At 33.5% G+C, this 19,338-nt stretch overlaps 1 protein-coding gene across 2 annotated transcripts in view; it reads right to left on the bottom strand.

Moving 5' to 3' along the window:
• The window catches only part of LOC125064946 (mediator of RNA polymerase II transcription subunit 13), a 60,084-nt gene that overhangs the window by 34,811 nt on the left and 5,935 nt on the right, over window positions 1–19,338 (bottom strand). For both annotated transcript variants that reach the window (XM_047672263.1, XM_047672264.1), the window contains exon 2: window positions 7,491–7,791. In XM_047672263.1, coding sequence (XP_047528219.1) covers window positions 7,491–7,791 — 301 coding nt within the window. The remainder of the gene's footprint in view (window positions 1–7,490; window positions 7,792–19,338) is intronic.

Below are 19,338 nucleotides of genomic sequence, written 5' to 3'. Positions count from 1 at the left end.
GGGGCTTATTTAAATAATTCAACAAACCGATTGCGTTCGAAATATTATAATGTATATAGCCTAAATTGTATTTAAGCCTCCCTCTCCCTGTCCTGTGTATAACATACGATTCATGCATATCGTTTAACAATTGTGTCGTTCATCTGAACCTATTAAAACACTAATTGAAAAAGGAGCATAATTCGATGCTCGGCTAGTGAAAAGGATCAGTCGAGCATACCATTAACTAACTTGTATAAAAACATATGATCCAACAACTGTACGCATTGCCACAAATTCGGTGTTTGTTGGAGGCGAGTCCATTAGCCTTGTTACCTTCTCGTTAAAAGTTTAAGTGCCATAAAATTGTTTTTGTATAAATCACCGTTCTTTGTATGTACTTTATAAAAATTAATAGCTTGTAAATATCCTGCTGCTGGGCTAATGTCTCCACTCCGTTTTGTGGACAAGGTTCAGAGCCAATTCCACCACGGTGCTCTAATGCGGTTTGGTGGATACTCATGTGTCTGAACGACACATGAAAGACACATACTGTTACACATTTCACGTTTTCCTTCGCCGCAGAGAACGAGATGAATTATAAACACAAATTAAGCACATGATATTTTAGCGATACTCGCTTGGGTTTGAACCTGCAATCATCAATTAAGATACATGCTATCCAACAACTGTGCCATCTCAGCTATTAAAAAATACATATATTTTATAAAGAGAGAATTACTCTTTAAGACAGGGGCGCATCATAATTTATCATTATGTATCTTCATAGTGATTATACATTATCGTTACGTTATATTAAAAAATTGTAAATATTTGTGTTTTTTATTCATTCAACAAAGATATAATTGTTAATTAAATTATTTTTTCGTAAATTTAAAAGTATTTAAGTCATACTTTTTAAGTACGGATTATTGTTATAAAAAACATTCGTCCAAGGTTTTTTTATGTACATATAAATATGGTGTCAATGGGTTCGATCGAACGGGAAATAGCCATACGTCCAGTTATTTCCGTCCGTCTCCGATCGGCGGCGACCTTCGATCGAACGCAGCATCCACCTTCTCATCTTGCCACACTTAGCGAGTGCAAACTACTTTCGTCCTTACGTAGCTTTGATAACGATTCTAATGGTGTAACATTTCGATAATTTAACGTCATTATTCGATTCTATTACACCGGTTTAGCGGAGACAATCCAAGGATCTGGACACTAGTTTGAATATAAGGCGAACAGGTGTTATTAACGCAACATTAAGATACTTTAAGGATTAAATTTATTACAATGTATACGGTAATGATGCGTACACCGAATAACGATAGGGTTAATGTAAATAAGACTGACAACCGACGATTGTAAATATATTATCAGACTAGATTGTAACCGCGTCTATATAATTGCTTACACTTATTTCTACAAAATAGTTAGGTAAATGGGTCACTTGATGGTAAGTGGTCACCGCTCATGCCGGACATTGGAGTCATAAGAAATTTTAGTGAAAGTATTATGAACTTCTTAGAAGAACATTGAGTTCGTTTCTTGTTTATATGTCCAGTAAAGACTGTTAAATATCGCTTTCGACGTTTTTTTTTCTAGTGATTAAAATTGCTTGACAGGCTTGCTTGCTTAAGGACTGGTAGTCAATAGACCAACCAAAACCCATCAAAAACATTGTAACGTGTATAACACCGTACATTGTTTTTTAATACTAATATTATAACAAGATAATATTTGTTTGTTTGGTTGTCTACATTATTCATGAGTGCTATAGGGTATAAATTATATCATGTAATTTTCTTTATCAATTAATTGCAACCGCGAGAAGCCGGGGCGTGTCACTAGTAACTAATATTATAAATACGAAAGTGACTGTTCATTTATATTTACACTTTCACAACTTGACTACTCGACCGATCGTCGTGATTAACGTTTACAGGGGAACACAATAGGACATAGGGTATCTAAAACCTTTCCCCTCCCTAAAACACGGTTAAAATCGCGGGCTCAAACTAGATCATACACTTAAGTTCAAACCTTTTCAACCATATCTCTAGTTATACAAATACAATCAACGCTATTGTTACCATAGTTTTAAGATGAATAAGATTTTTACACGTAAAAGTATTATATTAAGTTAAGTTTTAAAAGCATAGTATTATTAAATATAAAAAAGAATGTTAGGGCGGCGAGGGTAAAAATGTCACAGAACATCGCGAGTCGATACTGCGTCCTTGCCCACCCTTGTATCCATCCCCTTATAAGCAGAAGTGGGTTAACAGATAAGCGAGATATTTATCGTTGGCGAATACTTGTATTTTCGGTTCGATTATATTCGAAAAAAAAATTGACTTTATCCTTAAAAATATATTATCAGTACATAAAATATACATTATATTGTAAATATTGCATTGTTTATTATTTTAATATACTGTCAAAAAAATCGATTCAATACCAAATCAAATAACGAATACCTTGCTTTATTATTTTTAAGCAAATTTTATAAATCACATTGCTCCTATGATTATAAATAATAAAAGGCGTGGTTCAAGATGTCTGCAAATCGTATACTATTCCCTTCCATTGCGATACCAGCCAAAAATGTCGCCATATACTTAAATTGCACATCAATATGTGTCTTTTGTATATAATGGAAGGCATCAAATAAGACGTTTACGTATGAATTTTGTTAAAAAAATATTGTTCCATATATATTTTATTATAGCCACGAGCGGACAAAAGACATATAAACATAATTTGCCATCGAAATGACCGATATCATCGGTCGAGAGCATAAATAATAATCATTAGTCACTTGCGAAAAAAAGGGGTTTTGATTGCCGAAGAAGCTGTTATCAAAAAGTGTATTACAAATATAAATATATTTTAATCAATATTTGTTTGTAGTGCACAATATAACCGAGATATTAGTAAATCGCATAGAATACGTAAATCTAAGGTTTATTTACCTTTATTCCTTCTTTGATTGTAATAGACTATACATAGGAGCACGCTTCGACTTACGGTGGTTTGGTAGGTACAGTTTTACACGAATGAAAAATATGATTAATAGAAAACATGGACAATTAACCAGTTATCCTAAATCGAATCTTGATATGCAAAATTAAGCTTTTATACAGAGCCGGATCTACCATACGGCTTTTTGGGATTAAGCCCAGGGCCCCGTGGATTCAAGGGGCCTCCAGCTAAATCAAGTCAAATTCAAAAATAGACAATAATGAGAAAGAATCCATAACTTTATTAAATTAAACAGATCGTATGGTTTGCAGCCCTGCGAGTCCTGAAATTAATCAAACCCATTCAATTAATTTAATTCAAGTGTACGTTCAGATATGTCTTAGGTGGGCCCCTAAGTAGTCTTAGCCCAGGGCCCCCTAAACTTACGTTCCGGCCCTGCTTTCATATGATGACCTGTATTTCTAATTAACGTGATATTGCGTATCGAAGGAAAATAAGTTTTTAGTCAAAGAGGATATAACCGTTTCTAAGAGATCGTCTTCTAAGTAAAACTATATCAGTATTATATCACAAGTCTGTTTTTAATTATTTCATACAAATTTTTACCAGCGATACGAGTATGATAAAGCTACTTCCGATTAGCGTTTCGACCTTCTATAGAGCCGCGTGGCGCTTCTGTTCACGTAATATCGTTAAGCCTCGTTGCCACCTAGGTGTGACATTACGCAACCACTCGCTCGAATAACGCCTTCCTGGTTTACATGCTTATGTTGAATAAATTATAATATGATAATAACACTAAACAAATTAATTAAATAATAATGTAACTCGACTCATAGAAATTTATTAATATTACATATCATCAAAATTGTATTCATTACTAAGATATTGCTTTCGACGACTATATAAAAGAAAAGCTGAGTACAAAAATACTAATTTCTGCCCGCTTGTGGAGTGGATTACTTCTGTACCCCTGACACCGTGTATGAAAAATTACACAGTGATCGGTTAATACTAACCAAACATACTTTCACATTTATGATATTAGTTAGGATTTCATTAAAATAATAATCTGTCTCCTTTCAAATATAAAAATAAGCAAACATACTACCAACATCTGTGAAAGAGCTACATATATAATTTAGTTATTATTATGTGAAAGAAAACACGTTTGTAAACAAATTGCACCTTTTGCAAAGTTAGCGTTAGTATGCGTTAAATAATTAAATAAAATTATTTTAAAACAATACGATTACGAAGTACGATTTCATACAGTTATATTTTATCCGAATTCAAAGAAAGAAGGAGGCTACCATTTCAATCAATTTTTCAGTTTGGTCACAATTAAAATTAGTAGTCACTTATTTCCATATAAACTTTTTAATACCGATGACGTTACAGGTTTAATACTGTAACATATCAATTGAATACAAATTATCAGAATGTAGATATAACCTAGAAAAAACCGACAAGAGACAGAGCAGTTACACTTTTTCGTAAAAGAAATAAATAGTAAAAAAAAAAGAACTATTTTAAATCATGTTATGTAGTATAATATTTGTACTAGTATTCTATGCAATAATTTCATTGCATTGCATTTAAATTATTATTCATATATTACAAATTCATCGCGATACAGTTTAATCTCAGATGTTCTAAGCTGTGGTCAGCTTCCGAATGCTGTTGTTCCTGAGCTAAATGAGTACGCAAGGTTAAAATAATTGACGATCACGGTCACTAACGGCCGATACTGTAAATTCTACACAAGGAAAATTTTAATTACATGCAATTAATAAAACTAAACGTTAAACAAATTAGAATAATTACATTACACATTGTTAAAGTAAATTCCATATTGAGTGTAAAAAAAAAAATTATATGCAAAAGAAATCTGCTGTATTGTAAGAATATGATAATTGTTTGAAAAATCGTCTGTGCTTTAGTTATAGGGTGGTCAGTTCTTTCATCAGGGTAGCATGCGAAAGCGACCCGTGCCGCCCGCTGAAGAAACGGAGATTTTTTTGTGGGTATTCTAATGTACATGGGCGCGTGGAAGACACGCGTACAGCATTTTTCGCGAGATACAAAAAGGGTTAATTCAGATTTTCAGAAAAATCCAAACGAACTGCGCAACAATGTCCAAACTTATATAAGAAGAGGTTTTATTGATCAGAAATGGATGATTAACGGGGTCATTACGTTAAACAAGAATACAAATTTGAGATTGATTATAAAACAATCTCAGTACGTTTGCAGAACACAATACGATCGTTATCAAATATAAATAACAAAGAAAATCCTTGTGAATTTCAGAGAAAAGCTCGAGAGGCGTCACCGTCACAATGGGCACTGACCAAAATAAGGACCGTTTATGTAGATTTATGTCACGTTCTATTTTAGGAATCGGTCGCTTGAACTTGCTCGCCGGTGCTGCGCCCGCGCCGCCGCGACGGTATGGCCGGTATCGTTTAAATAAATAAACGAGGAGGAAAACGGTACTATATAGAATATCGTACGATAACAATGACTTATCGTTCGTCAACGCGAAATTTGCAATATTTATTTATTTCAGCTAAAGACGGATTTTATCTCTCACGATGAGATATTATAATAAGGAATCGATACTTAGCGAACAATGATGAAACGAAAAAATTATATCAGATGAAGAGATTGCGATTAAATGTCACTTGATGCGCAACTGCAACTATACTAAGTATATATTTTTTAAATTTCATAACACTGTTTTTATATAAACACAACAACCTTGAATATATAATATCTGGTCTATTTATAATTATTGAATAAGATGTTTTCAATTACATATAAATTGTTATTTTTTTACTTTCCTTATAAATATATTTGCTATTTGTTGTAATAAATTTATTTATATAGGTACCTATATCCGTCGAATAAAATAGTAATAAAAAAAGAAACTCGTTACATAGTATTACATATGCACTAAACGTTACTATCACATATATTAAAACACGTTGATTGTCCGTCGGTTTAATACATACGTCTTCGGAGTTCGAACGTTCAACGGATACACCAGCACGACTGTACAATGTACATACATCCGTGGACGTATCGTGTCTTCGAGCAATTAACAATCTTTAGTATTGCTCAACACATTGTCGATTTAAAGTTTCTAGTCATTACGGTAACTGTATAATACTCAACTACAGAGTATATGACTTGGCGAACTGTTCAAACGAATTGCGGAAAATCAATCGCACTTTATGGGCTGTGCGATATTATGAAAGTAAAATGATTTGGGTGGAAAGTTACATGTATCTTCATGGAATAGGTACGATAAATCTATTCATTATATTTTTAAATATACAATACCTCTTGTATTGTATCGATCCGAGCTAATGGGTCGCCTGATGGTACGTAATTGACCTATAAACATTAAGTATTCCTTAAACCGCCGCTGATGGGGACTAAAATGTTACATCTCTTCAAACGAATGTCATCAATTATTATTATTATTTTCTATTAAAAAATATCAACAGGCCATCGTATTGGATCACATCAGTTTGTCACTCATACAAATAAGTCAACGTGCGTCGTGTGTCGTTCACTATCGAAAACATATCACAAAGTATTCCCCGCTAACTTTATCAAGACCACCTGTTGCACTTGAAGCGAAGTCGTTCACGACTAGCCTTCGACAGGCACCGCCTCAAACTTTTCTTGACACCTAGCCAACACTTTTACTTTGATACTTGTTTCAGTAGCTACAATTTTATGAGCTTTTTGTTGTTACTGTGCCGTGGGAGTGTTTAATGTCTTATTTCTGTATTCGGTCGATGATACACTTTGAATTGACACGAGCCTTTTTATAATAGTCAATAATATTCATTTTTACTTTCGACCTTATAGCTCTATAATTAATAGTATTTCTTAATTGCAATTCATTTTCGATATTTTTACTGTTTTTAAGTGACAAATAGTTATCATTTCACCTTACTTCTCGTCTCAAGCGATCATGTCTACAAGTTAAAAGTACACTGTTTACGTAATTTATGATATTAATTAGTCGCTCAAGTTTTCCTGGACCCCGTTACTCGAGCCTCGAGAAGGAATGACGTAGCACGATCTTAATCTTTCGCGTAATTGTTACCGATGATACAACATCTCCCGGAGGCTTGTTAAACGAGCTGTTAAGTTCAGACATTAAGCTGCTAGCGCGCCAAAACATGATTACTTACTGTAAGTACTACTACACTTTTAGCGCTAAAAATCATTTATTTTTAAGCTTCTTAATTTATCTTTTGTAAACATTTGTAAAAAAATCACACCCAGACATTTGGACGAATTCTAATAAAATTTGGGGTAAAAGTCAACTACGTTGTGAATTATTATGCATTAAAAATATTACTAATTTAATTATGATTAAACAAAGCGGGCGTGTTATTGTATATAACTTTATACTAAAGTCACGATTGGCAGAAACTAAAGTATCTAGATATATTACGTCTTATAATTAGTAAAATAACACATAAAATACTCACGACTGGCGATAAGTTCGGGTGCGACAAGTCCGTTGAGGTCCGGCTCTTCGCCGTACCAGAAGATCCATAGCTCCTTCGAAGCTCGTAGGGAGAGCGGTGGCGGCGCGGCCATGCCGATGTCGATGTCGAGAGGCTGCGGGGCCGGCACGCGCCGCCACACGCACAGGATGTCGCCGGCGAGGCAGCGCGCGTAGCTGCTGATGACAGGGTCGGCGAGCGGCGCGGCGCCCTCCTCGCCCTCGGCGCCGCCGCTCGACTCCCCCCACACTAGTTTACGCCATTTTATGCCATACAGCTCCGTCTGGAACAAATTGAATCCGTTCAGCGAAAATATCACAAATTAATAATATTATGCCGAAATTATATTCGTATCAGAGAATTTTCAAATTTATCGCTCTTGATAATGTTAATATACAATGACATTATAGTAATTATTATTATTACATGTTATGAAAAGGTATATAGTATTGACAACATTTGAGCGTGAAATACAAAATGGCCAATTATTTTCTAAATATAAACAATAATGAAAGCAGTATACTACTACTACTACTAGATATAATTAAAAAGTAACATTATCAAATGTAATAATTGATTGTATAAGCTATATGAGTTTTATTTAATTTGAATTAGTTAAATAATATTTATAACGTCTTACTAAACTATTTGTATATATATAAGGTGTAAAATATTTTCTTCCTCATTAATATAATTACCTACCAGTGTTGATTACCTTGCGACTTACGTAAAACAAGTATGTATATAAGTAATATATTATTTAAATTGAATAACACCGTTTTCATTCTCGAGTTTACCTAACCAATTTTATTTTTTTCTTAAATCGTGTCACTGGATTTAATCTTAGCTAACTATACTGTTCAGTTTTAAAGCTAAAATATTTCAGATTGTATTAGTGATTCGAGATCAGCAACATAGTTATGTTGATATGACCTTGCGGATGCGCAAGCGCGTTAATGTTAGCAACAGGTCAATACCCCATGTCCGAAGTCAGGAATCTGACCACAAATAAAAGGATTTCATGAATTGTATGAGCCGTTAAAGACACATTTCAAATATATAATAAAAATATATAATAAAAATATATTATAATCACCACAAGCATAACTATAATAAGTAGGTCTATCATCTTTAAAATACTTTTTCATACTGATAACGGTGTCTGTGTATTAAAAAAAGTAATAAATAAAAAATATAGTACGAAGGTCAAAAGGCGAATCAGACGTTTTGTTGCTATACTGAAGGTGTTAAATATTAATAGCCGCAGCTAAGAGGGTCAACGGACTTCTTGCCGACGTAGCCATCTGCAGCGGAAGGGCTCCACGCACCTGGCAGACGCGCGTGGGGTCGCATCGAACGACTTCGATGAAGGGGACTTGGGTTTCTTTTCGACTAGACGTTTAGTTTGAAACGAATCCGTAATGAATTAGGTATCAAATGATATATATTGATCGAGTACTTATATTTGGTTCATCTTAATGTTGCCTTCGTTCCACATTGCGCATAATCATGTCGAACGGTTATGTGAAAGAATGCGCAGACGCATGCCGATCGCCGTTTCGGTGGACGTCTGAGACCGGCCGCTTTCTAACGCTCGATGCGCTCGCGCGGGACCAACTCACTTTCTATCGTATGACGTGACCACGCATCAGTATCAACATCGCCATGGGATGTTTAAAAATCGATCAACGATTTTTTTTTTAAACTAAAATACGAATTTTTAAATGAAAATGAATGTGAAACTATGAAAGCTGTAACAGCTAATCACTAAAAGAGCAAAATCTTCAACAAATGTCTTCACTCGGCGCTAATGTCTTTCCGATACTCGTACAAAGGGGTCAATAGATTACAATGGTAATTCAAAGGCTACATCAAAGCGAACGTAGCGGCGAGGCTGATATTAAGCAAAAATATTCGTCGACAAAGCTCTCAGCTCGTAAAACGAAACTTCGTCAGAAAATCTGCGGTTATTTGAATTTAAAATGCGAGGCGAACGACGTCGTCTGACGGACTCACCGACCCGGGCGATAACGCCCGGTTGAAGCCGTTGAAAGGCAGGGAGTTTCCTGGGAAATTTCCACCATGACCGGATCTAAAGTCAACTTACGTAACTTGATGCAACTTTATGAAATTAAAACAAAAATAAGGGCACGAACTTCGTACTTCGGTAAGAACATTGTTCATAAAGTACGAAACATTAAACATAAGTAAATGAAAATTACTTAATACCCTTTGGAATGTTTTCTCGGCATATTATCCAGCCCAACAGGCTTAAAAATGACCCCGTTTCAATGGTGTCCTACATTTTAGGTTTCTTAAAGTTTTAGCGTTTCGTTTCCAATTTACTTTTACTTTGTCGGTATGAGCTGTTTGTATAATGGATATTATATGTAGTTTTGTGTGAGACATTGTTTTAGAAACGAGTAATAACACTCAATACAATTGTTGTCCTTAGCTAGAACTTGGCTTTATCTAATCGAGAAACTACCGGAACCATAAAATATGTACAATTAAATAAACAGTTGACTGTAAACAATGTAGGTCCGTAAAGCGAGCATAACCGAGAACGGAAAAAACTGCATGTCCAAAAAAGTCGAACACCGCTAGCCGAGAGCGAGAAGGGTTTACTACGTACGAGTGGGACGGAGCGTCGCGAAAGTGAGAGGAGGCGAACACGGCGCGGCAACAGCGCGGTTACGTTACTTGCGGGGTAAACAATCGAGGATGATGTGACGGCGACAGAGACGTGCGCGTGCGCTCGCCCCCGGCCCTGCACTTCGCTACTGCATTTTTCTTCTGTGACGTCACAACTCTCTAGGGGGTCGGTTTTGATTTTTTTTTATAATATATTAATTTAACATATTTTTTAAGTGATTTTTATACATATATTTAAAAAATAAGTTCAATTAAAAAGCAAAAAAATTTTTTTATTATTATTACATATTTTATATGAATGTATTTCAATTTACGTAAATTTATACAGATTGCATTTACAACGTTTGAGACATACGACAGCGAAACGTGTTATTTAACCGAACCGACGTCAGATAAGTTAGGAATTAATAAATAGTGCCTAAACTTAGAAGTACACATACTTTATTTAGTATATAATATTCTGTCTTTAGTAGACGCTAGCTTTAATATACCTTTTTAACTAAGAAATCTTTTTTAAATTTTTGGCTAAATTAAATTCAGAGAACAACGTTGCAGCAAAAAGTTTAAAAAGGGTATTTTTAAAATGCAAAAAATAATCAACACAAGGACCATAATATATATAGGCATAAATACGTAAATGTATACGAGGTATAAATACTTTCTTAAAATATCAGCATATTTTATCGTTTTTGATGTTTTAGCACAATCTGTTTCAAAAATTTGAATACAGCAACAATTTCACAAAATCGATACCTTTACATTTTTCCGACCGAGCTCGGTGACACGGTGCGTGACATGATCGCCTCATGTCGTCTACTTCCGCGAACATCATTACTATGGATTGCGCGTGTCATTTCACTATAAGGTTCTAGTCTAAGCAACGAACAAATCTAACATCTGCCCCTTTGCGATAACGGTCATAATCGTCCGTGATTTATAACGATCCAGTCCACCAATGGCGTAGGTAAGTGCCGAGTTACTGTTACCATGCGATGACTTTGGAGCGCTGTACATATTCCGTAAATCAATAATCAAGATAAGACATGTTGCAATTATAATTGTTTACATTATAAAACATGTAATCGTTATTGAATTTTATTGTAGTGATTGGGTAATTTAATTAAAAAATATATATATGTATAAATAATATATAAGCCTTGATGTTTCGCAATTAGTTTTCTTATATCATATAAGATCATAAATAATTTAGAAAATTAATCCCATTTATGTATATATATAACTTACGGCCCTAGAATAAAATATAGGGAATGTTATTTCGATATGAGTTGCACCGACCTACTTAGACTTACTATACAACTCTTACAGGCTTACTTATAAAATAGTAAAGTCAAACAAACGATATAAAAAGCGAAGAACGTCAACATTTCATTTTAAAAGAAGTAAAATTTTAAAACATCGAAGTAAATTTATTATTTAAATAAATATATACACATTAGAAAAAAAAACATGAGCTGTCTAAAACAGATGTAATTAATTTATTTAAGCTCGTTTAATACTTTATGACAATAAAAGTTCACCTATTCATTTATCTGACCTCGATCAACCCTTAAATCTAATGGTCGGTTTAACTTTTAAGAGTTACAATCGTAAATTTCCCACAGCTATATCGAAGGATATAATCTAAAACTGAACCTTCACGTCATACTTGTAGAGTTCATTTTATGAAGTTACGTTTTTGCACGTGTAGTGAATATAATGTAGCCGTACTGTAAACAGGAGTCAAACAGATTCTTCCGACAACTAGAACCATGTTACCGGGGGCGTGTAGGCGGTAACGACTCGCCACTTACAACTACCTCACTCCCTCTTTGTCATTCAAATAAGAACGAGCGGGAGCGAGACGGGAACAAAGCGGTTACAATACTGAAGTATATGGTTATCTGCGCCAATATTAAAATGATAAAACAATTACCTCTGACCCGAGAGATTTAGATAATAGACCACATTTGTAATATCTAAGACATTTTTTATTGATTCATTTAATTTGTATACAATATTATAGTTATAAGTAAATAAAATCGTCAAATTAACGTGGCCTAATTTGGGTACACTCGATGCGAAAACTCGTTTGAACAGTGGACTGTGCGATTGAATCTTAAAACAATATTTAAAAGAAACAAAGGATTCAAACACGAGTTTAAAATAGAAGGCCTCAATTAAATCCACTGGCAATCCATACTATTGAAGCGCAAAGTGTGAACAAAATACGAAATTGTTATGCGACGAGCGCGTCGAGAGGCACGCGCCGGTCGGTGAGGTCAGGCTGCGCGGGCGCAGGCAGAGCCGGTACGGTAACGAGTTGTGATGAATACAATAATACTATTATGCGCTGTTCTTTGAGAGGTATTGAAACAACATTGTATATCTGCTACTGATTTAATCAAATTGAACAATAAATAATAGTTATATAATAGGTTTATAGAATAGTGAACTACTAACGAATCTTTAGAGCTTGAATTAATGTTTTGAATAAAATCGAGTACCTACTTTGAAATCAATTTATACTAATAAAATGTAAATATATGTAGACCGTTGTATTTAAAACAAAGATATAGTATAATAATAATTTTCTATAAATAACTAATAAACTTAAACGAAACAACTGATATAACTAATATTCAAGAATGATTTCATCTCATAATTGAAATAATTATAAGAGATTACACTTTTATAAACATTTATAGACTATATTGACGAGATAAACAAATTTATTAGTATCTTTCTTACAGATTTAAAAGCACGGACGGTGACAGCAACTGACATGTAGTATTTAGATTACGAGTTCTCTCATTGTATCTATTGTTCGCACGCTTTTGCAATGCCGTAATCAAGTAGAAATAATAACTCAACAATCGCTCCATCGGCCATTGAACTGCCACTGCGATTAAAGCTCTAATTAAGACAAAGTCCAAAATTTAGCTTATAAAAAAAACACTACCACTAATTCGGAAACGACTTGATCTTGACTTGAGAAAAACCGTCGAAATACTCATCGCGTTTTATTGTCACATGTTCTCATTTTACAAGTTTTCAATAAAATAATCATTGTAAACATCGTTATTTCATTTTTATGTTTTTAAAAATGAAAGTGTCAATTGTCACAGCACAATCGTTGTACTTCACAAAAAGTATCTACCTTACATAATATTCATTTAAAACAAATCTCTCGTTCTACTCGAGTATACTTATGGTCGTATTTTCAAAGAACGTTGAAGCATTTCAGACGAGACAAGCTCGACGCAAAAATGGAGAAAAAGTAAGGATGAACCGGAGAAAATTACACCCTGAGCAAGGGTGAAGGGTATACAGGTAGGCTGCACTACAGTGTGCTATCCAGCTAACGGTAAAAACAGGCGCGCGCGTCCGCGGTCAACGAACCTTAAGACAGCGTACATCTAGAATTTTGAGGATTTGCCCTAGTTTTTTTTATACTTAGTATTACATAATACGCACGTTCGGTGATAATGCTGCGAACATTGTTTATATAATAATATATTCCGCGTTTATTGCCTTTTATTTCAGTTTTTTCCCCTTATAGTCTAGGAGATGACAAAAGTTTGGATATCATTTGATACCAAGCAACAGATTGTTGCTTTCTAATAACATTCTTAATATAATAGCAAAAACTAAATGGGTTACTTGGGTAAAACTCACAAAAAATAAGTCAGACTAATGTCAGTTATAAAATAAAATGTTATTAAAACAAATCGCAACCGGTGCGCAAAATATTATAAGGTATTTATAGAAATATGCCCCTAGTAGCCGGCTATTATTTATATAACATACCTAATAAGTGGCTTTAATTACTGCATTCATCTTTAATTATATGCTAGCTTTTAAGAAAACTTAACTGTTTTCCAATATATCAAACCTTTCCGTAGAATTTACTCGATTAAAAAAAAAAACGTTCGTTGAAAATATATAAATCTCATAATATAGTTGCTCTGACAGTGCAGATTCCGATTCGCATACCGCAAAGCTTTTATGAATACAAAGGACTATGAGAAGGATTGTCGCACATGCATACTGGAATAAAAGAGGACGCAGGGAGCTCCATACTCATCAATATTTGACGGTTTTTACGTTGAACAAGAAAAAGTTTGAATATTTTTTTTTATTTATAATTTTATTAAAATAATGTATTTAGTTTCTATGTAAAGTAAGTCATAAAAATTATTTAAGTAACTGATTCAATTATAGTTTATATTGAAAGAGTTATGAAAACGTACAGGGTAAAATATAGCTTTTTTTCTTTGCCCTATATGATTTTTCGTATATTTATATTATAAAACTGATGAATTTCTCAATTTTGAGTATTCTTTTTTCGTTAGCTTGCCGTTTCAAAGAGAATGCAGAACACTAAGAATAACCGTCCACTATTATGACAAGCTGTATTAAATAAGTACTTCATAATTGTTATTATCTATTTAATATTAGACCTTTGTAAATTATGGTATTATCTCTAAAAATCTTATATTATCATTGTTTCTAATTATTGTTAGTTATTTTTTTTTACTTCATTTATTTTGCTAATTGTTTAAATGTTAAATAATTAATAAGAGTGTTATATTGCAGTCTGTAGTATTTATTAAATAAAGTATTGTTAAAAAAATTGTTATTGGAGGCTAACGTAACTATTAATGCTGTATATACCTATTAAGTGTTTGAAAATGTATCGTATTCTTGTTTTAAGTGCTATATTTCAAATACTGTGGTGTATCGATTAAATAAATAAATAAATAAATAATCCATATTTAATGCGTATGAAAACGCGAGACATAGCTAGTTAATCATGTTAATTACTTTTAATTACTACGTTTTATATTTCATACGGTCATATAATTAGCTCGGTAGAAATTTCACCTCACCTTATTAATACGACGTCTATAACAGTCAGGCAAGGAAGACTTGTTTATATAATATAAATGAAAAATAATATTACCGATATCGATAGATACAGCATAGTTCAGTGTTATTTTATGACTGTATCTAGTATGTATGTATATCAAATAATAAAAATATTAATTCAATTAGTTATTAGGTTATATTTTAAAGAAGCCTCGTTTCTGGTTGGAGTGTGGTTGCGGCACTAATTTATTTCAATTCTGAAGGTATGAAGTCAAAACGAACCACTCTAATTAGCAAAGTATTTAATTTCAGTTTTCTATTAATCGTGAAAATATTCATGTTCTATGTTGTTATTTGTTTAATTTACGCTCAACTTCATCTACATTAAAACAATTTATATATTTACACACAAACATTTATAAGAAGAATAAATAAATTGATAGCTTATCATAGCGGAAGAAAATCAAAGTATTGCTGCCGAACGTGGAAGTATATATTTCGAATTTATTTCTAAACAAACATCAAAGAGTTCAATGTCGCGTAATAAAACTTTTCCGAGTGTAGTTTACGAATATTTTCTCCAATAATAGTGTACAGAATTTATGTTAATATATAAGTTTAGATATTACGGTGTAGTAAAGCATGAATAAAAAAAAACGCTCGAAGGCTTGTATTTTCTTGTTCATTTGTTCTACTTTGTATGGTGACACGAAAATACATCGTGCACCATTTGGTAAGTGGTACGCGATGAAGTTGTACGCTCATTGGCTATTCACCATCAATAAATAAATTTTTCCTCAAACTTATACTGTTAAGGTTTCCCGCTACACGAGTGGTCTTAAATTACACGTTTAACATGAAGATTACAATATCATTTATCTTAATAGAGTTATGACTAAAGGAACAGTCAATTGTACCGTGAAAATAAAACAACAGAGTCGACGAATTCATCGAGTGCAATCTTCGGCACTGATCGCAGAAACGAGTTCGCAACTCTGGCTGCAGCCGGTGGGGGGGACCGGGAGGAGGGGCTGCTCGTTGAGTGAAAGCGTTTTAAATTTAATCGCATGCCCTCTGACGCTGCATTCGGCCGAGTTTCCGATGCTATATCAAGAGACCCTTGTTTACAAGCAAACGCATAATATCTCATTGCGCAACATCAACACCGCTGATTTTACACTTAATTTACAACACGATTCAACCCAGATACATTCTTTATTAATAAGCTCAGCGTTGCGGTATCAATACTTTGTACATTGTCTTTTAACATAATGGTGTCATCGATCACGTTCTCAATTTTCATATTAAAATATCTTTCTACTGTATGCGCTCACGATTTAATTTCACACTTAACATGTGTATTACGTTCTTGGAAAACACGTAAGAGATAAAACTAGATATTTAAGTTACACCAGTTTTCCGTGAATACAGGGTCAGAAGGAAGGGCCAAGGTGTTACGAACATAAAATAATGTAGAAACTTTTGCGTAAAAGTATATAAGCGTAATTTATTTACAGAATAAAAATGCTATAAAGTGTTGTAACTTAAGAAATTCTGATTCTATCCTTATTCTTGGGTTATTATCCACCCACTCATAACACTAGCCATTAGTTGAAACAAAATACATAGATGAGTAAATTGGTATATTAGTAATGGCTATTAATACATTGTTTCTTAAGTTCGTGTGCTACAATCCGGTACCAATAGATGGCGCAAATTGATTTAATCGCTATACCGAATAGCGCAAGCAAGGTATTTGGTAGTTGGAATTATAGCGCTATATTTAGTTCACATTTCGTATTGATCAATCAAAAGCGATGATAGCATTTCTTATATTTATACTTTCGTGTATTGCGTTAGATAATTAAAAACCCATATTCACTAGAAGGGATGTTTTAAAAAATAAATATCGTCGATTATTTTCATCGTTCTTTATCTTCCCTTGGTCTTCATTGAATGAAATATATTATCATAATATATGATACCTCGCGAGGAGTTTAAGGATTATCGACATAGTCATCACCGTCGTCCTTGACCTCAATATCTTCCCTCACATAATCATGACACATCACATACCGGGTCAAGGCTCTGATGACTCGGGGAAAACATTCAGTGTTTATATACGGCGCGCTTTCCGTTTCATCTCGTTATTTCATCTCCGAGTGGCATTATTATTTTACGACTGCAAAAGAATGCGTAATGAAAACGAACGCTCAATGATACAGGATCTTGATATTGCAGAGCATTGTGTTGACGAACGATGAATGTCCAATACGGATAGGATACGCGGATATTGATCTAAGTAAGCGGCCTTAAATATCAATAAAAACGGGATATACTTAACGGCATTTCTTATAAACTTTATATGTGCTGTCTTCTCCTTTCAAATGTCAAATCAATGATGTTAGAACGAGAGCAACAGTGTTTAACTAAACACAGATTATATTGGATAAGTTACTTGATATATTTTTTTTTACAAATCAATTCATGTTCTATTTTTAAAGGAAGATGTAAAAGACCGGCTTGCCTAAATCTTACATCTTCTGAGACAATTGAATCGTAGAACTAATAGTTGAGCAGAGTAGACCAGGATCCTTACAAGGAGAGCCTGCCAATGTGATACTTAGCCGTTAATTGACTATAAGTATATTTAAAAAATAAATATATATCAATGCACATTGAAAAATAAATAGGATTGAAACTGGTTGGATTTAATCTAAAAAGTGCCAGTAACATCTTAAATGAGCTTATGTTTACAACAAATTTATGATTATTTTGTTGTGAACCACGTTATTCAATAAGTTGTTTATTCATATTTATTTCAATGAGTGAAAGTTTAAAAAATATTTTTATCAATAAAATAAAACCTTATAAGTTATAAAGTTTGATCATACAGGACAGGCATAAATAATTGAGTATCTTCAAAAGTCAAAATTGTTAGAGAAGTAAATTTGTAATGGAAGTAGTTTTATAATTGATGTAATTGTTAACCCTGAACGAGTAATAAGATGTATGTTAATGATTGTTTTAAAGTGACAATTAATGCTGGTAGATTAGCTAGAGTGCGACGGTGCGGGCTGCTTCGTCGCGGCCGACGATATGTAGGTCAAGATAAGAGAGTAGCCCGCTAGCACCGCTCACATTACGCCGAGTTGCTCGCTGGACGACGGTCACTCAGAGGCAATTATAATACGTGCTAAATACTTCAAATTATTTTTATTAATAGCTACTCTGATAGCAGCTATTCGCTCTGGTATTGTCACATACGTATTATAAACATAAATGACTATCCCCATGAAGTCATGATGTTTTAGAGGATAAAAACTTATCTGGCGTTTAAATGATATGTACAGACACACAATATTTCCAATAAAATTATTTTGATCATTATATGGATAACAATGTATTAGGTATTTGTTAACTGATCAAATAATTTTTAAACATGTAAAAATTCTAAATATAATGTTAAAGGTGACAATTTGGAACGTTTAAAATACATACAACTCGACTACAAAACAACATAAAATTACCGAATGATGTCGTATAAAGTAACGAAGTACAAGTAGTTATAAAACTCAAGGAAAAGTTGTGAGAGCTGAGAGAAAGGATTGTTTTCAATAGGTAAGTCAGGATGCGATCTAGGTGAAGGACGTACTTTACAAAGCTATTGTTTATCAAGGACGACCTTGCTAGGGAAATCGTATATATGTCGCGAGGTTATTATCAAAACGGTTACATCGTAAGAGATTTTAAAATTGCAAGGATGAAAATCTTATCAATCTTCTCTTTAAACGATTTAAATTAAATTTCAATTTCAGTGAACACATTCGGCCATATTATGTAATGAAATAACTAAATGAGCTTTAACGTTGGTTTGTTAAACGTTATTGATCGGTCCAATTCTAATGACAATCGCTAGTTTCAAAGAGCCACCTAATCAAAACGTTCGTGGTATTTCACCATATGAGTGTTGCTATTATATTGACATAGATAATTTACAAAAGACTAAGACAACAAAAGCGACTTGTTTTTCAGGGAGATAACTTAGTACGTACGTACGTAGTACAAGTATGTGTTATTATATCTAGCGAAGACTAAGGCAACGACAGGTCGAGGTTACAGGATCCGATCACTATTTTCTTTATGAAAAATGCTTAATATGTTCTTTGTCACTTGGATAGGAATTACCTTAAATAAGGACATAGCATAAGTGTAATTAATTGAGAAAATGGTACCACGGAATCAGTTTAAATTATATCGTTCGCTTAGACATAGACTTATGAATCCCCAAAAGTTTTTCGAACAG

This window comes from Vanessa atalanta, chromosome 6 (genome assembly GCF_905147765.1).
Source record: "Vanessa atalanta chromosome 6, ilVanAtal1.2, whole genome shotgun sequence".
In the NCBI taxonomy this organism is placed as follows: domain Eukaryota; kingdom Metazoa; phylum Arthropoda; class Insecta; order Lepidoptera; family Nymphalidae; genus Vanessa; species Vanessa atalanta.
Note: the sequence above shows the minus strand (reverse complement) of the source record. Positions and strands in the feature narration are given on the sequence as shown.